The 26442-nt window shown below is 41.1% G+C and overlaps 1 protein-coding gene across 1 annotated transcript; it reads left to right on the top strand.

Moving 5' to 3' along the window:
- Nucleotides 1-669: 669 nt before the first annotated feature.
- LOC149455443 (endothelin-1-like) lies at nt 670-25867 on the top strand. The gene is made up of 5 exons (XM_089686211.1): nt 670-788; nt 6167-6308; nt 13707-13826; nt 17940-18041; nt 23613-25867. The coding sequence occupies exons 1-5, from the start codon at nt 737-739 to the stop codon at nt 23719-23721; spliced, it is 525 nt and encodes a 174-aa protein (XP_089542337.1). The 5' UTR covers nt 670-736; the 3' UTR covers nt 23722-25867.
- Nucleotides 25868-26442: the final 575 nt, after the last annotated feature.

The raw sequence follows: 26442 nt of genomic DNA, 5'->3' as shown, positions 1-26442 counted from the left end.
TTGTCGGTCTTTTTTGTTTATAGTGCAAAAAATAAAGATGTCATCAAATATCACCAGAAGAAAGCTCTATTTGTAGGGGGAATAAAATTACATAAATTTTCATGTACAGCGTTGCATGACCACACAATTGTCAGTTAAAGTAACGCAGCGCTGTAACGCAAAAAAATGGCCTGGTCAGGAAGGGGAATAAATCCTCTATGGACAACCTAAGTGTACTTGGGACTTGATAGGAAAGAAGCTGAATGTCTGATGAACGTACAATGCTTTATGTGTGACAATCCTAACGTGACATTTGCTTGAGGTTTAGCAAAGAATGTGTATTACAATATTGGAGAAGGCAATGAGATCATCTCGAGAAGCATCTACGGTTTAGAAATAATGAGATCCTTGTGGTTGTGTTGAAACGCAAGACCAGTAAATACACTCTAGAGGAAAAATATTTCTTTGTACTAAACAAAATGCGGCAAGGAATTTGAAGCGAGTGCCCATGTAAGGTAATGCAGGTGCTAATTCATTCCACTACAAAAAGATTAATAGTCGCCTTTTATTCTTCACTGTCCAATGAATAATCTCAGCTGTGATAACATTGATTTCAGTAGAAAGGGGCAGGCTGTGGGTGGTGCTAAGAGCTGCCTCTTTGCTCACCTGGACTACAATGGAAGGCGTGGAAGTGCTTGAGAGTATTTATACCCTGCTGTTCTAGCAGGACACTGACTGTGCATTTATTACCTGTCCAATGTGCAGAATGCTGGAGGCTGGTTTACTGCCACTGGTGCTTGCTGCTGTGGGTGAGTCACATTGCTTCTTACTCTCGCTCAGAGCCTGGCATGAGCTGCTTACTATTCTAGCACACTGCTGATGATTTTACAAGAGCTACAACACATACTGCTACATAGTTTACATATCAAGCTCAACATTGTGCTCTATTGAATGAAGATTTGAAGGTAAAATGTTAGTTAAAAGTTAATGATTTTTTTTTTTTTTTTTTTACATTATTGCATAACTTAATTAAACAGCTGAGTAAAGTATATAGAACAAGAAAAAGTCTTCAGAAAGGGAGGACGTGATTGAAACCTTTATATAAATAACCACTTACCTACAGGGCACTTATACCCCCTTTCTGCCCAGGCCAATTTTCAGCTTTCGGCTCTGTTGCGCTTTGAATGACAATTGCACAGTCATGCAACACTGTACCCAAACTCATTTTTTTATCATTTTTTGAGACGAATGGAGATTTCTTTTGGTGGTATTTAATCATCACTGGGGTTTTTATTTTTTTACTAAACAAACGAAAAAAGACCAAAAAGTTAGAAAAAAAAAGTTTTGATAAAAAGTTTTGTAAATAAGTGATTTTTTTTCCTTCACGGATGAGCACTGATGAGAAGCCACTGATGAGGCGGCACTGATAGGTGGCACTGAGGAGCCACTGATAGCCAGCACTGAGGGTTGCCGATAGCCAGCACTGATGGGCACTAATAGCCAACACTGAGGTGGCACTGATAGCCAGCACTGATGGGTACCGATAGCCAGCACTGATAGCCAGCACTGATGGGTACCGATAGCCAGCACTGATGGGCACTAATAGCCAACACTGAGGTGGCACTGATAGCCAGCACTGATGGGTACCGATAGCCAGCACTGATAGCCAGCACTGATGGGCACTGAGGGTTACCGATAGCCAGCACTGAGGGGCACCGATAGCCAGCACTGAGGGGCACCGATAGCCAGCACTGAGGGGCACCGATAGCCAGCACTGATGGCTACCGATAGCCAGCACTGAGGGTTACCGATAGCTAACACTGAGGGTTACTGATAGCCATCACTGATAGGCACTCATGGGGCTACACTGATCATCAGGGCACTAATGATCAATGTCCTGATGATCAGTGTAGTTGTCCCCTCTGAGAAATGCTGCTTACCGACTCTCCTCTCCTCATGTTCTGTCAGCATGAGGAGACAAGGACTGCTGATAACCGGCATTTCCTATTTACACTGTGATCAGCTGTGATTGGATACAACTGATTACATGGTAAAAGGCCACTCTGATTGGCCCTTTACCTGGACACATGATCAGCTGTGTCTGAAGGACACAGCGATCATAGACTGCGCATGGTGCATGCCCCAGGGGGGTGCACGCCCTCCCAGAACTAGCCGAGCGTGCTGTAGCTGTCTTAACCAGTCAGGAATGGGTTAAGAGTGTGAATACAGTTCAGGAGGGCTGTATTTTCAATATGAAGCTAAGATCAAGAACACAGAGATATGACCTCAAACTAGCTGGAGGGAAGTTCAAAACTAATCTTACAAAGTATTATTGTATTGAGAGAGTAGTTGATGCTTAGAATAGACTTCCGGCAGAGGTAGTGATTTAGTCAACAGTAAGTGGATTCAAACATGCTTGGCATTAACATAGATCTATATAATCTTAGATTGTAAGCTCCAAGGAGCAGGGCCCTCCTAACCCTCTTGTATTGAACTGTATTGTTGCTGTATTGTCTTCCGCTATATTGTCTCTGGCGCTATATAAATATTGTATAATAAACAGACAAAAAAGTAAAAAAAAATAAAATAAACAAAATATATATAAATGAAAGATATGATGCTGACTTGATGAAGCACTTGGTCTTTTTTAGTGATGGCTCACTCAATTTTCTCTGTCTTTAAGGAGGAACAGCAGGAATTGTATGCAACATTTAAATGTTAGTTGGCTTTCACTTAACAGCTACACCAATGCTCATATATGCAGAAATGCAGCAAATACATGTAATTAGTGTTACAGAAAACTTTGTTGTATAATTTTGTGCTCTACGTCCAGCACTAGCAGCGCTGTATATGGTTTGTGCTCGCACCTAGAGGGGCTTAGTGCTGTACTGGCTTGAAAAAAGTGGGATGCTTGTTAAAGGTTCATTATGGAAACACTGAATTGAATTGAACATTGAACTTGCTAGTAGGAACATTGAGCATGTGCAGGGCAGGGAGTTGTATAACAGTTGTGATGGGTTGCTGTATTCACAGTATATGCTCAGTTCTGCATAACAGAAAAAAAAAAATAAGTTTGTACAGTGCTGTGTATTTTTTAACTTTTGACAGTAGTTTCATGCAATAAAAATGGATGTGCTTCAGTTAAAGCGGAATTCCACTCAAAAGCAGAAGCTCCTCTTGTTTGCCTACTCCCCCCCTCCACTGCCATATTTGGCACCTTTTGGGGGAGAGCGGATACCTGTTCCTGACAGGTACCCGCTCCCACTTCCGGCTCAGTTTGCTGGGGCGAAGTGAGCCAGAAGTTCGGCCCCCTCCTCCCTCCCGCTGTCTCCTGGGAACTTTCACAGACTGCCAGACCAATTAGGAAGCGCAGCACAACTCACGCATGTGCAGTGGGCACCAGGCTGTGAAGCCGCAAGCTATCACATCATGGTGCCCACAGCTGAGATGATGGCGCCATGGAGGAGAGAAGGGACTGCGCAGGTGAGAACATCACTGGACTCCAGGACAGGCAAATGTGTGTTTATTAAAAGTCAGCAACTAGAGTTTTTGTAGCTGCTGACTTTTAATAAGTACAAAAATGGTTGGAACTACACTTTATGGTACATTATATTCAGGAAGGATTTTATCCAGGATATGCTATAGATCCACCATAACATTTTTATATTGGTCAATAATTCTCCCACATGGTAGGACAGTTTTCTGTACTTGCACTATAGGAGGGGTGATAGTGACAACAGTTTCCCTTTCTCTAAAAGCTGCCAATTGTCCCTGTCAGGGACAGTCCCAGGCTTTGGACATCTGTCCATTTGTGACAAGTAATACTGTAGTCTAAGATGTACTATACACTATTATTTAGAGTAGTATATATTTTTGTGCAGTCTAACAGTCCAAATAATATAATCAGGTATGTGGCATGCTTTCTTCAGCAACTAGGGACCACTTGGATGGGGTTGAGCACTATGGGGCAAAAGTGTGACTTCTGTTATAATTGGTTTCCAATCAGAAAGGCTGCTGTGAGAAGTGTTTGGATTCCATAGCCTATGATTACATCATCCCATCAAATGGGCCCTGACTCTCTTAGACTGAGGTTTACTATTGCTTGCTTTGTGCAAATAAGTGAACAGTGACGGGTTTAACACTTGTATTAAATAATTCAGAATACCTAGCTCCTTTGTGATGCAGCTGCATATTGAGATCATATCCCATACCTCCCAGGTTTCTGAAATAAGGAGTGACATCTTGTAGGCAATGGGCACGTCCCTGCCATGGCCCAGTTACACAGGCCAAAAAGAACTAATATGCAGAAAAATAATTGGTTGAACTACACAAGCGCTTTTTTGACCTGTATTCATATGGCTTTTTAAAAATGACAAATGCGTAATATAGAGGTTGGATAAAAATTTTAGTGCAGCCTAACACTTTTGGCAGTAAAATAGTACATTTTGTATAGAGATGTCCACATGAGACCAAAAGAGGTACAACTGAGAATGCACGAGGACAGAGTGATTTGGTCTCAAAAGAGGGACAGTCCTTCCAGATGAGGGACAGTTATGAGCTATGATATCCCTGTGTGGCTCGTTGGTTGTTAACCTGTTCTCGCCTGGCCATCATTTTACCATGGCTCTTCCCTCCTGGAGGGCGCCATATGGTGTCCTTCCTGGATCGCGCATTGTGCATACCTGCAGGGCTGCACTGTGGTGAGATCTGTCACCGGCCATGTGCCTTGAACACGGCCGATGACAGATCTGTGTAATGGCCCCATTGCCAGTACCATGTGACCTGCTGTGACCACTCACAGCAGGTCACATGACAGTCCTATACAATGGATGGCTTCCTTTTATGCCATCCATTGTATACAAGTGTGTCTAGCTGTGAATGGTCACAGTGATCACATGCACAGGCTGGGCTATTCACAGCCCATCTGTGTCATGTGATTAGCCATGACCAATCGCAGCTAGTCACAACAGCTAATCAATTTCATTCAGTTAAATGCTTGCTTGTAGCAAAGAAATACTTTGCTATAAGCAATCAAATTGTGTAGAAAATAAAATAAATACTGATCACCTCCCCAAAGTAGAACAATGTTACTATAGTAACATTATACTACTTTGGTTATAGTGTAACATGAAAACAAATTCTTAGAAAAAGAGAGAAAAATTTTATAAATAATAATAATAAAATTTATATTATTATTTTTCATACTGCCACAAGTCAGTGTCCCTGATCACTGCCACACCAGTTATATGCTGATGCTGTACTGCACTGGTGACAGTATGTAAAAAAAAAAAAAAAAAATTGTGAAAATATTTTTTTTTATTTGTTTTCCGAAAAATTATGACAAAATAATTACAACTTCAAAAAACTCTCCATGCCTTTTATGAAATAAGTTGGACTGTCTACTTTGAAAAAAGGGGTCATTTGGGGGATATTTGTACTGTTCTGACATTTATGGGCTTCAAGAAATATGATTGGCTCTCAGTACTTCAGGACTGATCAATTTTCCGATATCTACCATAGTTTGTGAACTCTATAACTTTCCTACAAACTAAATAATAAATACTGATTTGGGTTATTTTCACCAAAGAAATGTAGCAGAATACATCTTGGCCTAAATTTATGAAGAACAATTATTTATTTGCAAACTTTTATAGCAGAAACAAAGAAAAAACGTGTTTTTTTTTTTTTTTTTCAAAATGTGCAGTCTTTTTTTGTTAATTTAGCAAAAAATAAAAACCCCAGTGGTGACTGAATACCACCAAAAGAAAGCTCTAGTTGTGTGAAAATAATTATACAATTTTATTTTGGGTACAGTGTTGCATGACATTCAAAGTGTGAGAGCGCTGAAACCTGAAAATTGGCCTGGGCAGGGAAACGGTAAAAGTGCCTGGTATTGAAGTGGTTAATATTCCTATCCTGTAATGGTTGAACTATGTTGGCATGTACAAACATTAAAGCACACAGCTGAATCAGTCAAACGTGCGCCTCCCTATTCACACAGGGAGCTTCAATCAGAAACAGTGTGATAACAATGTTTTACATACCTGTCTTCCCATACACTTGAATTACCTTTTTATCATTTTTCTGTTTAAAGCTTTTCAGAAGTATTTACAATAATTTTCAGAGGGACATGTGAAATAAGAATTGCCTACAGATATAGTAAATGTTTTTTTTTTTTTTTTTGAAGGTGCCCTTTCTCACATAGAGGCTACTTCTGCTGTACCTCCAAGTTTTCACTCGCGAATTAAGAGATGCTCCTGTAACAACTGGATGGATAAAGAGTGTGTATATTTTTGCCATCTAGATATTATTTGGGTCAATACAGGAGGGTAAGTAATGTTTATCAGACTCTTCACAGCAGTTGGTTCATGTTTCGTATTTTATTACTGCCTACCCATTCATCCTCACCTTACTATTGATCCTCAACCACTCCTCCCTTTGTCACAGCCAGCACCATTACTTGCCATTTCCAAATATGGGTAAGAATGTGACCTCCCCATCAGGGGCGGACTGACCATTTGGAAACTCGGGCACTGCCCGAGGGCCCGGGGTCAGTAGGGGGCCCCATGAGATGCCTCTGGTACCTTTTTCATAGGTTTTTTTGTTTGGGCAAGGACACAGGGGCCCCATGATCCCCTATTGCCCGGGGGCCCCATGAGTTGTCAGTCCGCCCCTGCTCCCCATGACAGTGCTGGCTTCTAGCAGCCAATCGCTAGGTGCTTGGCTGTCACATGACTGAGGGAGTGACATCATTGCAATCTCTAGTATTCAACAGCTGTCAACACTGGGGATTTTAGTGCCAGCCTGTAGGTGGTTTTCCTAGTTCAGCCCAGTTAGAAGCTGCCCCAGCTGGGAGGGATAGAGTTAATATGTTTTCCTGGGTTTTCCTTGGTAGGCTTCTTGAGTCCAACCCACTGCTCCTGTGCAAATATATAAAAAGGGATAGGGGTCCGGGTCCAGGAGGGGTCTCTCGTCACTGTCGTTCTCACCAGGGGCTGACTGACAACTCATGGAGCCCCCGTGCAATAGGGGATTATGGGGTGTCCTCTCCCACACCCTAAAAAGTCTATGAAAAAGCCAATGAAAGGTACCAGGGGCATCTCATGGGGTCCCCTACTGACCCTGGACCCTCGGGCAGTGCCCGAGTGCTCGAATGGTCAGTCCGCCCCTAGTTCTCACTGATGATGCTATTGCTGGCATCTAGCGAGTCTGCCTGCTGTATTATACTAAGTCCAGAGTGCCTACTAATGTACTTCTGGTTGTGGAAGCCTCTAGCAATGTAGGGGGATTGCTGAGACCTACAGTCTGCCCTGGAGACACCAGTTCTGGAGATCTGCCACCATGGCCTCTGCCAAAGATGGACTCTTACCCATGCAGATATGCTGGGACAAGCCAAACGTCTGTTTCAGTAAAAGGTACTCCATATGTAAGGTTGTGACCCAGTTCAAGGTGCATAGCTAAGTCCAGAAGAACTCACCCCAGGGTAAATCACCCATGTGACCCATACTTGGCACCCAACGAGGAGGGGAACATGGATTGAGTGTCACCTACCTACTACCTCACGCAGTTTACAATTTAAATAAGTGACAGTGTCTCTTTTAAGCCACTCTCCATTGTAGCAATAATAGCCTGGTACCTGACCTTTCTCAAATTCAGTCAAAAGATGAGTAAGGCTGTCATGATTTTTCTCAAATTCTACTCTGATGCTGCATCTGTCCCCCACCGCCTCTAAGTGCGAGAGCTCAGAAATCACATGACTGCTGATCGTTGAGTTTTCACAGCCACTCTGAGCAGAGAGCACTGCTGTTTGCTCTGCCCCCCTCACTCACTGGAGCACTGGGCAGATCTTATTTACCTTATGGTCGGGATATTTCCCCAGCCTGGACCGGCTGAGTGGCGTCAGCAGACAGTGGACTTCAACCCGCTGTTAGTTGCAAACGGGTCACAGGAGTGCAGAACAAACTGTACTCCTGTGATCCACAGGAGAGGTACAGCCAAAAGAGATTTGGGGTGAGTTCTTGACCAAGCTTTACTGCTTAAAGGAGATAGCCAGTCTGCAAATGGACAAGGATGAGTTAATCACGGTTCTCTCTTCTCCTGTAAGTAAGGTCCCAATGTAAGGCAGCAAAGCCTGTTTGGCACAGGATAATGAATCTCCTTTATCAAGTCCTATGGTTGCTGTGCAGAAGTTTAGCTGAATTTAAGGCAGAATCAGATGTATATACTAGTTGTATTTAAAACTCATTTAATAATTCTTTAGTAAAACATTATTATTATTATACAGGATTTATATAGCGCCAACAGTTTGCTCAGTGCTTTACAAAATAAAGAGAGACAATACAGCAACAATACAGTTTAATGCAAGAGGATTAGGAGGGCCCTGCTCCTTGGAGCTTACAATCTAAGAGTGGAAGCATGTTCTTTGTCTACATTCATTGTGCTAGTATCCTTCTTTCCCATCTTAGAAAGTTGGGAGGAATAAACATCATTTTAGCTTGGGCTTGAAGAAGCCTGAGAACATGCCAGTAAAGGTTTACTCAACATAATAATGTAATTTGGTTATGAGAAGAAGTGCCCTACTGACGAGAAGCAGGATTTTTAATGAAAGGTCCACTTTAAGAAACCGCTAGAGTTTTAATAAAATTCTCCAGTGCCCGGGGAACTCCATTAACACCGCTATCTCTCTTTTCACTAGCGCTAAAACATAAATGGTTTATTTTAATAATGAGCAGTGAACTGAGAATTGTCATTTTGAAAATACACTGCTCAAAAAAATTAAAGGAACACTTTTTAATCAGAGTATAGCATCAAGTCAATTAAACTCCTGAGATATTGATCTGGTCAGTTAAGTAGCAGAGGGGGTTGTTAATCAATCTCAGCTGCTTTGGTGTTAATGAAATTAACAACAGGTGCACTAGATGGGCAACAATGAGACCACCTGTAAAACCATTCCTGTTTTGGGGGTCGAGACCACTGACGTTTTTTTCCCTACTCATCTTTTCTGACTGTTTTTCACTAGTTTTGTATTTGGCTAGGGTCAGTGTTACTGACTGTAGCATGAGGCGATACCTGGACCCTACAGAGATTTAACAGGCAGTCCAACTCCTCCAGGACGGCACATCAATACGTGCCATTGCCAAAAGGTTTGCTGTGTCTCCCAGCATAGTCTCAAGAGCATGGAGGAGATTCCAGGAGACAGGCAGTTACTCTAGGAGAGCTGGACAGGGCCGTAGAAGGTCTTTATCCCATCAATAGGACAACAATCTGTGCAAGGAGGAACAGGATGAGCACTGCTAAAGCCCTGCAAAATGACCTCCAGCAGGCCACTGGTGTGAATGTCTCTGACCAAACAAACAGAAACAGACTTCATGGGGCTGGCTGAAGGCCCAACATCCTCTAGTGGGCCCTGTGCTCACTGCCCGGCACCATAGAGCTTGAGTGGCATTTGCCATTGAACAACAAAATTGGCAGGTCCACCACTGGATGACCAGTGTCTGGAGAAGGTCTGGAGAACGTTATGCTGCCTGTAACATTGTTCAGCATGACCCTTTTGGTGGTGGGTCAGTGATGGTCTGGAGAGGCATATCCATGGAGGGACGCAGAGACCTCTATAGGCTAGACAATGGCACCCAGACTGTCATTAGATATAAGGATGAAAACCTTGGATCCATTGTCAGACCCTACGCTGGTGCAGTGGGTCCTGGGTTCCTCCTGGTGCATGGCAATGCCTTGCCTCATGTGGCAAGAGTATGCAGGCAATTCTTGAAGGATGAAGAAATTGATACCACTGAATGGCCCCCACGTTCTCCTGATCTAAATCCAATATAACACCTCTGGGATATCATGTTTCGGTCCATCCAACGCCACCAGGTGGCACTTCCGACTGCCCGGGAGCTCAGTGATGCCCTGTTCCAGATCTGGGAGGAAATACCACAGGACACTATCTGTTGTCTCATTAGGAGCATGCATACATTGTCATTGTCAGGCATGCATACAAGCACATAGGGGCCATACAAACTACTGAGTACCATTCTGAGTTGCTGCAATGAAATTTCAGCAAAATGGACTAGCCTGCTGCATAATTTTTTCACTTTGATGTGTAAAGCAGTTAAAAAATACTAGGAAGTACGTTTCCATGGGCTTATGACCTGACAGTTTTTTTTTTTTTTTTTTTCCAAGAAATTTTTATTGAGATATGAAAGGCATAACAAGTCATAAACAAATACGGATCGCAGTCCGCGCAAGTCTTTAAGCATGTTCTCCCGTAACGCAGACGGGTTCAGGACATATAAGTAAATCGTAGCACAACCTGAAATACAGTCCTAAGAGGAGGGCATAGTATATACCCATAGCAATGATGTTAGCAGTATGTAATATATAGAAAGACGGGGTACAATAGTCCTTGTGTAGGGAGATCTAAAGAAACAGGACAGTGAGGTATATAACAATAGTCGTATCAACTCAAGGCATATATGTCTTAGGTTTCCGTACCTGAACATTATAGATTAGATTTGAGGAGTATTGTTACACCTGTGTGTCTGTAAGTACTCTGTACCTTATGAAAAATATAGTTAGTTAGAATATGGTAAAGAGGTGAAACTGAGAGAAAGAAGAGATGGGAATGAGACGAGCAAGGGAATGGAGGAAGAGTATGAGGAAAAATATCATAGTGGGGCGAGGAGGGACATAGGGGACGAATACAGAGGAAGAGAGAGAGAGAGAGAGAGAGAAAAAAAAAAAAAAAAAAAAGGGGAGGGGGGGGGGAGGTGAATGGGGGAAGGATGAGTTATATAACTAAATAGGCATAACCAAACCAGACATATCAGTTAGCAGCTTCCAGGCTGAGACAGATTCAATCTTTACTTAGAAGACAGTTTTTATAAATATAGATCATATACATATTTTCTCTGTGGATTTACAGTATATCAGGTAATGTGTTAAGCAAGGGTTAGGTAAGGGCAGGAGAGGTGTGGAAAGTAAGAACAAACCGTAAGGGATAAAAAGAAAAACAGAAGTAAAGATATGGTGTCCAGTCACATACAGTAGAGTGTAATTAATATAAGTGCTTATTATGAGAAATTAAGATTTTTGCTTAATGAGGTTCCACGATTCTCATATAGAATCATTAATTTCTAGGGTGTTTTGGCCAGTAGAAGCTCCATCAATTGGATCTCCCCAAGAGGAGTGAAAAGTATTACTCTCAGGCATTTTGATGCACTCAGGATGTGGATTGTGAGTTGGTTTGTGTTGGATTCTGACAGGTTTTTTTTTAATCACTATCTGTGTCCCTATTGGGTAGATTTCACCCTCACATCTTAGAGTAAAGCTAGAGCTTGGGAGCTAATTTTAAGCTTTTGGGTTAAGGTAGTGGTTAAGGGTTCATTTTTAGGTTTTGGGTTACATTTTAGTTTTGGTGTGTGTTAAGAGTTACCTTTTGGGCTTACACTTGGAGTCTATTCATAACAAAAATAGTACAATAATAAAATAATACCTTATGGCTGATAGATGATTATTATTATTATTATACAGTATTGCTCAGCGCTGTACAATATAGTGGGGGACAGTACATGAGACAATACAGTAACAACAATACATGAGGGATTCAAGGGCCCTGCTCTTTCGAGTTTACAATCTAGGACAGCGGTTCTCAACTTGGGGGTCGCGACCCCTTTGGGGGTCAAACGACCATTTCCCAGGGGTCGCCTAAGACCATCGGAAAACATATTTCCGATGGTCTTAGGAACCGAGACACCGCTGCTCTGTCTCGCGATCTGTGGGCGGGATGATATGCTGCCCCTGTAACCTGGCCACACCTCCGGGATCACTCAACAGCTCCGCCTCCTCGCTGCTGATTGGCCACCGGAACTGTAGCTCAGGAGAGGCACACAGGCAGCCAATCACCGGCGAGGAGGTGGAGCTTGGAGAGGAGGAGCCGAGCGGCAAAGCGCGCAGATCGAAGAAGATCGAGGGAGCTGCAGGACCGAGTGAAGAGGAGAGAGGCCAGAGAAGGAAGACAGCTGACAGGTAAGTGCAAATTTTGCTTCTGCAGGCTGTAGATGGGAGAGGGAGAGAGCGAGCCCAGGCTGGAGCAGAGGTCAGCAAGGTAAGTATCATTGGTGTCAGTGGGAGGAATAGTGCCCCATCATTTGTGTCACTAATACCAACGATGGGGCACTATTCCTCCCCCCACTGACACCAACGATGGGGCACTATTCCTCCCCCCACTGACACCAACGATGGGGCGCTATTCCTCCCCCCACTGACACCAACGATGGGGCGCTATTCCTCCCCCCACTGACACCAACGATGGGGCGCTATTCCTCCCCCCACTGACACCAACGATGGGGCGCTATTCCTCCCCCCACTGACACCAACGATGGGGCGCTATTCCTCCCCCCACTGACACCAACGATGGGGCGCTATTCCTCCCCCCACTGACACCAACGATGGGGCGCTATTCCTCCCCCCACTGACACCAACGATGGGGCGCTATTCCTCCCCCCACTGACACCAACGATGGGGCGCTATTCCTCCCCCCACTGACACCAACGATGGGGCGCTATTCCTCCCCCCACTGACACCAACGATGGGGCGCTATTCCTCCCCCCACTGACACCAACGATGGGGCGCTATTCCTCCCCCCACTGACACCAACGATGGGGCGCTATTCCTCCCCCCACTGACACCAACGATGGGGCGCTATTCCTCCCCCCACTGACACCAACGATGGGGCGCTATTCCTCCCCCCACTGACACCAACGATGGGGCGCTATTCCTCCCCCCACTGACACCAACGATGGGGCGCTATTCCTCCCCCCACTGACACCAACGATGGGGCGCTATTCCTCCCCCCACTGACACCAACGATGGGGCGCTATTCCCCCCCCCCGCAAAATTACAGTTCTGAAGTAGCAACGAAAATAATTTTATGGTTGGGGGTCACCACAACATGAGGAACTGTATTAAGGGGTCGCGGCGTTAGAAAGGTTGAGAACCACTGATCTAGGAGATGGAGCTGAAAAGCATAGGAAATACATTGGTCTTTGTAACAACAGATACTATGTAACAATTATAAAACTTGCTAGCAGGAATAAGCTAATAGCAATCAGTGTTTACATTTATTTGCTAATTCTCTGTAGTGTTCCCTTGAAATGTTACATTGTATGTATTATTTTACTGCTGACCATAGTAAAAGTACATTAATTCAGAAGAGAAAATAGCCTAATGAACATTTGTTTCACACTGAACGAATGTACATGCACATTTTTGGACAAATGGTTTTGCAGAATTGTTAGAATTAGAATCCTGTGTGTTATGTTTGGGCTCACAGGCTAAGAGTTGGGGTGATAGGTGATAATTGGAAGGCATGACTTCACACAATAAATGTCATGTTTCTTGTCCGTGTCCAAATCCCTGCACTGGATTCCTTGCAGTAACTACTACCACCATCTATCAAACTTAGCACTGTCTGTAAAGCCTAAATAAGGCATGTTAGATTTACACAACTTCCCAGGGGTATGATCATTACTTACATGCCATACGCCCATTTTTTGTTTTAAAAAGTCAGAATAGACATACATTTCTTTTAAATAGCTGACTTTGCTTGATGATCATGATGTCCATAAACACTAGAATGTCTGAGAAAAATGGATAATAATTTACCTAACTGCTGTATTTCAAATTTTCAGATCCTATATAATAATCCTGCTTGCTTTATGTAATTATAGGCAAACTATCCCGTACGGACTAGGAAATCCTAGAAGATGTAAGAGGAAAGCATTAGCAAGATGCGTGTGTGAGGATGTAAAGGACAAGATCTGTGACAGCTTCTGTTATCATGAATCATGGTAAGTGCAGACATGCCTTTTATATATCACATGACAGACACATGGAGAACATGTTACTGATTTGGTAGCAGACTAGATTTATGATGAACTATATTTATTTATTATAGGTACTTATATAGCGCCGTCAATTTACACAGCGCTTTACATATATATTGTACATTCACATCAGTCCCTAACCCTCAAGGGGTGTACAATCTAAGGTCCCTAACTTACATTCTTACATACACATACTAGGGCCAATTTAAACAGGAGCCAATTCACCTACCAGCATGTCTTTGGAGTGTTGAAGGAAACCGAAGTACCTGGAGGAAACCCACGCAGGCACAGGGAGAACATGCACACTCCATGCAGGTAGTGCTGTGGTTGGGATTCAAACCGACAACCCTTGTACTGCCAGGCAGAAGTGCTAACCACTTAGCCACTGTGCTGCCCAACTATATATTGTGTGTGTCTTTTTTTTTTTCTCAGCAAATAGGTACAGGAACGCCTCCTTTCAGAGTCACCTTTGTCTTTGCCCCTACCTACCTCCGAGCACTGTTCCTTGGTTCCACCTCCTACCCACTACCAACCCTTTTAGAGAATACAGAACCAAGTATCATTTTGTGGTGCTAAGTAATGTGTATAGTATTTATTAATGATAATAAGAAAAGCACTAAATAAGATCCCCTGCACCTAGCAACAGTAGACCACCTCAGAAACAATAGACCCCCCTAGCAACAATGGACCACCAGCAACTACCCCAACGCAACAATAGACCCCTGGAAGCAGCAACAGATATCCCTGCAGCCAGCATCAATAGAGCCTCCAGAAGTCAGCAACAATAGACCCTTCCCTCAACAGTATCTCTCCCAGCAACAATTGACCATCAGCAACATAAGACCCACCGCCAGATACAATAGATCCCCCACCAGCAACGATAGACCTCCACAGCAGAAATTGATCCTTATCCGCCCTGTGAAAATATATCTCTTCCAGCAACAATAGATCACCCATCAACCAGCATCAATAGACCCTGCAGCACACCTCAGTACCCCTTGCCATTCCATATATCATTCAGTGCTGGAGGTGCCAGAACTGCTTTCCCTAACATTCCCGCTGAAAAAAAGGCCTGTGTGTGTGTGTGTATATATGTGTGTGTGTGTGTGTGTGTGTATATATATATATATATACTCAGATGTATACTCAGATGTATACTGTATGTATATGTATGTATGTATGTATTGGCAGAGGTGAGTTGTTTACAACTTGGCCCTGGAAGGAAATTCATGATGAACACCATATCTGTTTAACGATCTGTTAATGTTGAATGAAAGAAATGTTCTAATTGTACCATAAATCCTTTCTACCCTTGTTACTATATCACTAAACAGTTACATAACAGGCACCTTAACTCTTACCTGCCTGTGATAAACTTTATACTACAATATTTTAACAACAGTAATCATTTTCAAAATGGTTGTGAACAACATCATTAGATAAGATTGTCTCTTACCCACTAAAACTACCACCCCTACAATAAAGCATTTACAAAACCGGTATCAGAAATGCAACATTTTAAAGATTATAATAAACTTTTTTTGTTTAGGATAGTGTATGGAAGACTTAAAGCCTCTCTTAATTTCATGTTTGCTTAGTGTCCCTTTGGGGAGATTTTCCTTCATATCTTGTCCCGGAGATGCAACAGAAAGTGAGAGGAAATTTATACAAAGTGAGGAGAATTCTGCTCCTAGACAGTTGTCACCAGAAATGTCCCCTTTGAAAGATTAATCCTCACCTTTTTAGTGTGGTAACAACAGATAGAAGCTAGGGGTATTAATAATTTTCTACTATATCCAAAAATTAAAAGTTGGACTATACCTACACTTTAAAAACAAACCAGTTGATATATATTGTTGTTGTAAAGTTTATCTTAGTTATAGGAATATCAGGATGGCCTATATGGCAGAGTTACCATTACTTCTTATCTAGGTGAGATTTTTTTACTTCTCTATTATTTTTCAAATATATATTTTTATGTTTTGTACGTATTAATAATTTTTGTTCTGCTTAATCTGTACTGATTTGTTTTCTATTGGAAACACTCATCTAAGTCTAATTAAAATGGTTTTAGAATATGCCAACTTGTAGACCAGGGGTGTCCAACCCGCAGCTCTACACAAACTTGTAAACTGACCATCTAGAGGAATGCTGGGGATGCCGTGTTTGGCATAGCATGCATGGCCGTGGCTGGCACAGCGGGGCCCAGGCATGTCAGGAGGGATGCATGTTTGCTATAATGGAGGGATTCCCGCTAGCCAAGTAAGTTCCAGATGGAAGAGCTGGGGTGGGCAAGATTTCATGCAAATACTCAAATAGGTGGAGTGTTGTAGATAAACAATCCATTGAAATTACACCATGAAAGGCATCATCTATATGTGAAAACAAAGACCAATTTAATTATGCCTCCAGTAATGAAAGCAACAGCTAATGCTATTTTATTAATACAAAAATGTAATAGTTCTTATGGACGTTTTATGGAATTTTTTTGTATTGATAAAGCAGCATAAGTTGTCAGCTGTTTTCACTACTGATGCAAAATTAAAGTCCCATTGGTCTTTGTTTTTCACATATGGATTATGCCTCCCATAGCGTAATTTAAATTTTAACACTGAACTTATCTGAGTATGTGCAACAGTGCCAAATATCCCTCTAGTTTTATGCTGCCCAATTTTGCTTTTTATAGTGATCTGCCTGACTTTTTCTGCTCATGAGCTATCCTTATTGTTAGTGTATTTGATGTATGGCCCAAGACAATTCCTCTTCTTCCAGTGCAGGCCAGGAGAGTGACACCTACTGTAGACCATTTACAGTACAAGCTTTGTGTATGCTCCCACAAACCATGAGTTGTACAATTTATGACATGGGCTTTAAAAAGGGCGAAAAATTTAGATGAAAATACAGGGGCAGAAATACAGTTTCTGCAGATTGTCTAGCTGAACAGGGGTCCTTTGGAAGTTAGAGGTCTTTACTATGTGGGTCAGGAAAGGACAGGGTGTTGACAGAGGTGGTGTTCTTTGCTTGACTATAGTTGCATATTAGATCATGAGAGAGTTCAGGATATCTATCGATCGTTTGATCGATCTATCCAAAATGAATAAGTGTGCACTAGAGAGCTTTCAAAATTCTTCTTGCACAGGGGCCCTTGACTTTGTTGGCCACTGGATTATAGAATATGCAAGAAAAGGTCTCCAAAAGATCAGCTTTCTCTTTACCTGCTGTTCCACTGTGATATATTGTTTAGCTATATCTGTTATCCTGGATATCTTATTATTACTAGGACTCTGTCTATGACAAAGGGCATGGGTGGTGTCAATGAAAAGTGACCAAATGCTAGTTGCCTTGTATTGTTCAATAAAACATGTAATAAAACAATAAAAACATCCATGTGTTTAACTCAATCACTGCTATGTCAAAAAGAAATACATCACTTTGCCAACATTTTATCTCTTAGCTCGATGACTCTAAACTAGACCTGTATCTTGCCAAATGTACATATGAGAGAAAAATAGCTGGAGTCTCTTAGGGCTTCAGATACTGTTAGTACATTTTTTTTTTGCCCAGGTGCCGAGATATCTTGATAACAATAGAGGTCCCAGGAACAAAATGTAGGCATGGTTTGACAAATTCATCAGTGTGCACTGGTTCTTTATTATTTACATGATCTCAGGGGCGGACTGACAACTCATGGGGCCCCCGGGCAATAGGGGATCATGGGGCCCCTGTGTCCTTGCCCACACTCAGAGCACATCCAAAAAAGCCTATAAAAGGTACCAGGGGCATCTCATGGGGCCCCCTACTGACCCCGGGCCCTCAGGCAGTGCCCGAGTGCATGAATGGTCAGTCCGCCCCTGCATGGTCTAATGGTAGTACTATCCTTATATATGGCTCCCAATTCAGCCACATCTGCTACAGCTTTTGCACTGCTGGATTCAAGCCAGTAATGCAATGGCATACAACTGATGTCACCATTGAGATCAATGTTATTTGCTTTTCATGAACCTCTTTCCTAAAAAATATAACACTTGCCAATAAAGAGCTTTAAAATAAAGTTTTGAGGTTTTTTTGTTTTTTTAGGAACACAGCTGCCAAAAAGCAAAATGGCAATGAAGGGAAATTCCCAACAAAAACCTTACAAAGCATAAAGAAGTCTCATGTCCATCTTTTGCTTTTACTGAGGTAAGATACACCCTTATTAACATAAATGTATGTTGTGTCATGAAAAAATGCATATGCTAACACGTCGCTCAGTAGGCATCAATATATTATGGTAGTGAAAAAAACATATAAAGCACATGACATAATTTGTATCAAAGTGATAAAAAGCAATCATTTCAAAGTGTAGTAACTAACTGCATAGTAGGACAAGAAAGAGATAACTGTTACTTGCAAGTGTGCTGGCCTGGTCACAATTCAGCAAATACTACCAGAAAGTTTACTTATTTTATTTAACTTCATGGTCTGCACTCTGCTCATTTAGCTGCTGAACCAAAATTAAAAAGCTATGTGTTGTCCCCTTTATTTTATTTATTTATTACAGGTACTTGTATAGTGCTGTCAATTTATGCAGTGCTTTACATGTACGTATATCTTACATTCACATCAGTCCCTAACCCTCAATGAGTGTATAATCTAAGGTCCCTAACTCTCATTCATACATACACATCCTAGGGCCATTTTAATCAGGATCCAATTAACCTACCAGCATGTCTTTAAAATGTGGGAGGAAACTGGAGAACCTGGAGGAAGCATGTAAACTCCAGGCAGGTGGTGCCGTGGTTGGGATTCAAACCAACGACCCTATTATTTCCAAGCGAAAGTGCTAACCATTTAGCCACTGTACTGCCCCTTTATAAATATTACTTGCTGTGAGTGATCTTGGCAGTGCTGATAACCACAATTGCATGCATTTCATGTTTTTTCACAATATAATTGGGTCACTGGCAGAAACTGCAGCTCACTACCCCGTATTTTCATGCCCTTGTTGTTTTTCATACCAGTGATCTTGGATGGCTTGTCTTTTTGAATGATCAATGCCGGAAAAACTAGTTTTTCTTTTTAAAATGTCTCAGCTATTAGTAATCACTTGCAGTTTTGCAAAAACAATATGATATACTGTATATTATATTATGATTCAAGTGCATTACATTTATTGTGCACTTTATTTCTATTATTATTACATGGTGAATATACAACTCACCATAATGCAGAATCCGTGGGAGTCCTGAGCTTGTTTTCCTGCAACTAGACTGTCCCATTTGGGGGTGATGGGAGATGGTGAAGTAAGACGCTCACTTGCCACCATAAAGTCTGCTACCAAATGTAGCTAAATTGTCAGTTGACACTTACTGATAGGGGTTTGATTTGAGTCTGCAAGCAATTGATTTATTATGGTCTTGGTGCAGTCTAACTTCTCTGCTAATAATGATCTGTATTTGCAGCCACTCCCCAGTGCTAACATCCCCACCTCAGCTCCACCTAAGATCATCAGGCATTAGATGCTCATAAGGAGTGAGCAACCTAGATCCCGTGCATGCGCAGTTTACAGTATGGTTCCCACTCCTATGAGAATCGAATGCCGCTGCTGATCTGACAGGAGGCAAAGCTCAGGTGGTAATTCGAGTGATGAGGAGGGACTGTAAATACAGATGAATCTTTGCTTGCTTGCCCAACACTCACCTCCTGCTGTGTGGCCTGGTTCCTACCAGTCCGCCTGGAGTTTTGGGACCTGCTCTAATAGACTCTTATCACACACATTCACAACTTTAGGATGCCTTTTGGCACTCAAATAGAATCAAACAACATCCCCATCTTTATTGAAACTTTAATCTCACATAAATGTATTTTTTCAAGGTATGATTTATTAGTTTCAAGATAAAAACAAGAAACAGATGTCCGATCTTTACAGAGTACATAAGAAATAGAACAGCAGAAAAATAGGGCATATCTATACATTCCAGAAAAGGAAATAAACAAAGTACATTGCAAGAACTAAGATTAATAGCACCTCATGCAGATTGTGTTTTTTTTTTTTTTTTTATTTCTATGTAACCTATAAGGGTGAATAAACAAGTCCACATACTAGTATCCATTTACTCGTATAATTTTGTTGTGGACTCTTTCTTAACTATACATCTTCCTGCAAACGAATCTGATTGAAGCGGTAACCATACTGGAGTGTTTTACAGTCCAGGGCTATTGTGTTTTTGTGGGGGTTTTTTTTGTGGGCATGCTGCAGCAGAAGTGCTTGGTTAATAATTATTTTCCAGCCACCCAGGGTTCTTTTAGTTTGGGACTATGATTGTTTTTTGCATAGAAGACAAGGAGGTGCAAAAGTTATATTGTACCATTATGCATTTTAGTCTTCAAAGCATCACAATAAAGATCAGACTGGATCACAAATTGTTGGTAACACAAAGGTCAGCAATAAAATGAGTAATTGCAGCCCAAGGGGGTCTCACCTTGCGGCATTCTCAGGCTATACAGAGCAAAGTATCCATTTTGCCCATTCTGAATAATTTAGGTGTGTAATATACGCAATTTAAATATTTAAGCAAAATCAGTTTATCTTTAAAAGATATAACTGAAGTAACACGTGAGCCAAGAACATCCTTCCAGGATTCCTCTAATAGAGAGGGGAAATCTGTATGCCATTGCTCTTTAGTTGTGGCATATAACATGAAAATAATATGTTGAGATCACTTTATGGTGTCCTGGGTTGAGTAACAGACTTTCTAATTTAGAAATATTTAGTGCAACCTGATAGAGGCAGAGTTTATTAGACAGGCAGCATCACGTCTGATCTGCAGTTAAAAACAAGCAAGCAAGCAGAGTTGAGTACATAGTCTTTTTGGATGTTGGTAAAATATTTAAAAGAACCATTTTTATATGGGTAGTGGAGGTATTTGACACTTAAATGTGCCCAATTGGCACTGTGTTGGAATTTAAAGAACTGCTAACTGCGGGTTACCATAGTGGGATGTTGGGAGTATGTGTGGTGTCTGAATGCAATCATTTAACTTTAGATATGTTTATAGATACCTTTTTAATAACCCTGTGCTTGAGACCTTAAGAGCATAGGCTGTCCTCTTTTCGACAATGTGGATTGTGATTGGCTTATTTAGGAATAGACATGCAATCTATAAGATCATGTGAATGTTTGTGTGAATTTTGATGTAAAATTTCAATAAAAATTATAATTATCAATACATTACAAAAAAACCCTGTGCTTGTGATGAAGGCAAGGTGCTTCCTGCGCATATAATTGCACAAAAGTGCAGCTTCAGTAGTTGTGGCAACATTACTAAAGAATTGTCAATGCACATGCACAAGTTGGGATGCAGAGCAGTATGTTTGTTGGTTAGGCAGGACTAGTTATCTTTCAAATAGTGGTAATTGCAAAGTGACAAGCGAGCTTGCATAGGAAGGGAGGGTTATTTCCACACAAAACAGCATAGGATAAAGTCAATTTCCTTAACTTGATTTTTCTGTATATCTGTGAACTCATGAATAAATACACAATGTGGGATGAAAATATAATTTTAAAAATATATGTGTACAATATTTAAATCTTATCACCAAGGGATGAAGAATATTAGTAATGTAGCGTCTTAATGGATTTTGTATAACTATACCCATATAACAGTTTATTACTATCTTGAGTGTGCAAACCTGTTGGATTAGCAGTAGGGCAGAGAAGTCTATTGAAGAGATAATAAAATTCTGCCAATTTACATGAAAATGTCCAAAACCTACTATTAGGAACAATATTCTATAAAGAATTTTGAGGTTCAGCCAAATAATTTAACATACCGTCCACATAAATGTTCTGAATTTTTTTCAGAGAAGCTTTGGGACTCTGATATAGGAGTTTAATCCACTGAATAAACCCTGCATGTATAGCCATTCTTCTGAGTTCAAGACCTTGTAGGTATCCAGATCCATTATTACCCTGGAACCCACTGAGGTGTGTGTAGCCTGTAAACTGCTGAAAAGACACCTCAGATTTATGGTCAGATTTTATGATATCTGCTACTACCTCATTCACTCACTGGACTAGAGCTACATTTTTATTGTCTGAGTTAATAAAGCAAATGTTAAAAAAGGGAAATGCATGTAAAGGAATCATATTATAGAAGCTTGAGGTTGAAAATGAGTGCTTCAGTCAGTAATGGAGAAAGACATCTTTTCTTGAAGGTATGAATGTACAAGGTTAGGAATTAGAAGTTCCTTGAATTGACTGTACCACTGTATTGGGGGGGGGGGGGTATAACCAGATTTGGAGTTTTGCTGTAGGGAAAAGTAGCCATTGCGGCTGCAATCCGCTGAGGATATATGGGGCATCAATGGCCATTTTTTGCTATTGGGTTAATTTTTTTGTGTTGGGTAGTTATCAAGTTCTAGGGGGGGTATAATGGGCTTTTTTAAATAAATTTTTTTTAAAGGAAACACATGTATCTAAAATGTGATCAGTTTGTTCACTCCCTGGGATTTGAAAATTCATTGTGTGTTTGGGTCTGCGAAGAAATGCAAGTAATTTGTTATCTTTGCCCAGAAATTAATACACTCCTTTTTTACTTTGGTACAGAAGTTTTTTTAGTTGGTATATTCAGATTCTGCAAAGGCTTAGATTCCACTTCAGTAATTTTAACTGTGGAAAGCTTCCGAAACACACTGACCCCATTAACAAAAGAGCCATGAAGTTTGGCCTTGAATGGGTCCCATCTATTAGGAACCCTTGGTACAGAGCTATCCAGGTGTCACTATCCTTAGATATCACTTAAACAGTGAACATTTATTTGTGGATCGCATAGCCATAACGGACTCATATGCCATAGTTGAAATCCCCCTGTAGTGTCCACCACAATAGTCAACATAAGTGGGGAGTGGTCCAAGGTTGCTTTGGTAAACATCTGATCTCCTGCATGGATGGAAGAACTTCCAGACTGACCAGTATCATGTCATCTCTGGAGACTATGTGATATCTTTTACAGTAACAGGAATATTCTAATGCACCAGGAAGTTTCCATCTCCATAGATCATAAGGCTTACTGTGGGAGGAAAGGGGCACTTAGCGTATTACCTTGGAAATGCTGCTGGTTCCAGGCGTTCCCCAACTTTAGTAAATCCCTGTTTAAAAAGATGAAAAGTAATGTTGGTGGTAGAGGATGATGAAAACGAAACTTTAGCCAACTAACTACAGCACTCACTTTTTATTGATCTATGTACTAGGTTTAGCTGAATTTGAAGACCATTTCGTAACTAATATAGTCTATACAAAATGACTAGCAAGGACAGTTACATAAGAAGTCACCTGCTTTTATTTACTCAGGTTGCCTCACCTAAAGCTTAACTTTTACCTTCTCTACCTCCCCAGTTTACAAGCACTAGAATGGCAAAATGCCACAAATTGGCTCTATAAAAATTGCAGAGATAAGATGCATAAACAAATATGAAATTGAATTCCTTTAGAAAGGACTTCAAGGACTTCAGTATTGCTGATGGAAACTAAACAAAGTCTGCACTGTGGCTGTACACCAATGCTACACACCATTACTTGAGTCAGAAAGATTTCTCAAGTATTCACTAATGACTCTTATCAATAACTAATCAGAGTGGATTGTAAAATACAACATATTTCTTGCAGATTCTTACGGAGTTTGAGATACAACCATGGCATACATTATTTGTTGATTGAAGAATTTAAAAACAGTCATTTAGCATATTGTAATTCTCTTTCTGCTTCCACAGAGAAATTGCTGCATACAAGACTGCCATCCGCCAAAGTTTAGCCACTACTACTACTTTCAAACTTCCTTCATACTCAACATTTTGGAAAAGAAAAAAGATAAGTGGATAGAAAAGATGAAGTAAAGGGAGAGATGGATGAGGAAAGATGTCTTGCAAGACTCGTTTTAGCGACATCCTATAAAACTTCAAATCGCTCAGGGAGTCTTCATGTAGAAGACCAACTAAGGCTGTTCAGCTAGTTATGAAGAATAAAGGAACTTTTGGCCATTAAGTGGTAGGAATGTGCAAACTTCTTCATTGATGGACTTATCTATGGGTAAATGCACATGCTGGTATGAACTGGTCCAGCAAGAGCTGGAAAAAAACTATCATTGGACTTGAAGACATGATCTTTTTATGTTCTTTGCCTGCAAGGTGTTCATTAAAACAGGAACAGACTACAGTTAGCATGTGCCTGTAATGTTCAGATTTTATTAATGGAACTGATGAAATGACATCCTTTTTGTAGGGAGTAAAAAGGCTTCTGCACGTGATTTTACTACAGGCATCATACAAGATACTAAAAGGTGCTGTAGGGGTAAAAGACACTAACACCACTGTACAAAGCATACTACGAGAGCACCAAGTTCATCTGTTGCATCTGAGCATCAATAGCCTCAGAAGAATTGTTTTCGTAAAAAACAAAATGCCCAGTTTCTATCTACACCAAAAAAAAACCCTGGAAATCTGCTTTAGAACCCTAACCAAACAATGGATTCCTTTGCAGCAAACATTTCTGTCTTTTGGTTTGTTTTATATAATTTCCAACTGTTAACAACATTAAAGTTTGTGTAAAGCCATTTTGTTTAAATTTGGAACAAGAGTGGAAGGGTTAGACTTTGTCAGGTATTTAGTACAGTCTGTTTTTCTACTGGAGCAAAAAGATATGAGAAGCCAAAATTATATAGTTGTCATGAGAACAGGAGAAATGTTGAAATGGGAACACCTGTTCTGACGACAATTGTATAGGTTAGGAATTTCCCTCATTTTGAGATTAAATTTCACTTCTTGCTGTGTTTTGGGTTGGGGCAGGAACTGAAAAGAAATTTCCCAAATGGTATACAATCAGCAAAAAAAATCCCCAAAACATGGAAAGGGTATTTCATTCTTCTGTACTCTATCTAAAACTAAAGAAAAGTGTTGGTCATAAATTCACAATAAGCTCTTATAAAAACAGTATTTTTTGATTATTGATTAAAAACAGGTGTGAAAATGGTGGCTTTTTTGGTGGCTCCCTGCTAGGCAGTGGAAATGTTCTGGATTGAGAGGTAACCAGCAATAATGATTATAGTACAGCAGCACAAGTTACATTTTAAAGTAACTGGGGGTTTTGGAAAGAATGATAAGATTATATGGCTCAACATGCTTATGGTGCTTCAGTATAGATGTGTGGTTCTGTTGTAGTGATTGCTCAACTGTTCCTCTTCCTAAGGCTCTTCTTTGTCGTTGTATGCTGGAAATGTTGGAGGAATTGTGACAATAAGTGGTTAGAGAGGATCATATGGCCATTCAGTGTGGATCACCACTCACTACATCCTTTCTCAGAATAGTGCTTAAAAACTTCAGGTAATACTGACTGCTATATTTAGGCCCCTTTCACACAAATGTTCCAATCGGGTCCTACTGCCAGTTTTTCTCTATGGAGTGGCGGGTGTAAATGGACATGTTTCCATTTACACAGCGCTGACATCCACTCCAATCTGACAAAGATGGGGATCCATTCCTCTTCCATTCGTTGGATCAAATGGCAGTCGGATGGAAATGGATAGGTGTTCCATTTCCACCCAATCACCCATAGAGGACAGCGGGCATGGACCTGTCATCTGCTTGCTCAGCAGGGATCAGTAGACATATCCCAAGCTGAGCAATTGCATCCGCTGACAGCTCTGCGCCTGTGTGGCAGGGGCGGACTGACAACTCATGGGGCCCCCAGGCAATAGGGGATCATGGGGCCCCTGTGTCCTTGCCCAAACTCAAAAAAGCCTATGAAAAAGGTGCCAGGGGCATCTCATGGGGCCCCCTACTGACCCCGGGCCCTCGGGCAGTGTCCGAGTGTCCAAATGGTCAGTCCGCCTCTGGACAGGGGCCTAAGTGAGGCCATTCATATCTCCAGCACACTTGGTTTCATAAATATGCAATTAAATGTAATAACTGTTACCTAAGGTCCTGTTATTCTTTAGAGTTTAGAAAATAAACATTACATTTATTAAAATTAATGCGGAATGTCTGTTTTTTTAAATAGTTCACCGATCTATTCTCAAAGTTGAACTTGAGGCAAGCAGGTAAATATCCAGATGAAACATATGCACTATATAAGAGCTACTTTATCTGCCATAGGATTTGTATTTCTGTCCTTGCAATCCTGATATTCAGTTCTCTCGCACAGCTGTGTCTGGCAGGAGATTTTTCTCTGCTGCAGTTCAGTAGCACTTACAGGTCTTATTCCCTCCCCAGCCTGTTGCTGGACAGAGAAAGAAGCACCAGACTGGAAATCTTATCTCTCTGTCACTCTCCTCTGTCCTCTTATCTGCATGTTCCTTGTTAGCTGCACAACACAACTGATTGGCTATTTGTGCTGCTTCTTTCTCTGAGCATGAGCTCTGCTGTACATGTGGCAGCAAAGGGAGATACCAAGCCTAATTCAGGTACTTAAACTGATTGCAAATAAAAAAATTATTTTGTATATTAAGGATAACACAAATTCATTATTTTGTGTATTTTCTATCTGCCTTGGATTCAGCTTTAACATTGCTATCCAGTGCAAGAGTATGTATAACAAAGACAGGGGTCG

The sequence above is a fragment of the Staurois parvus genome, unplaced genomic scaffold, assembly GCF_062004578.1.
Source record: "Staurois parvus isolate SC_StPar_1 unplaced genomic scaffold, SC_StPar_1.0 ptg000394l, whole genome shotgun sequence".
Taxonomy (NCBI): Eukaryota; Metazoa; Chordata; class Amphibia; order Anura; family Ranidae; genus Staurois; species Staurois parvus.
This window is presented reverse-complemented; position numbering and strand designations above follow the sequence as displayed.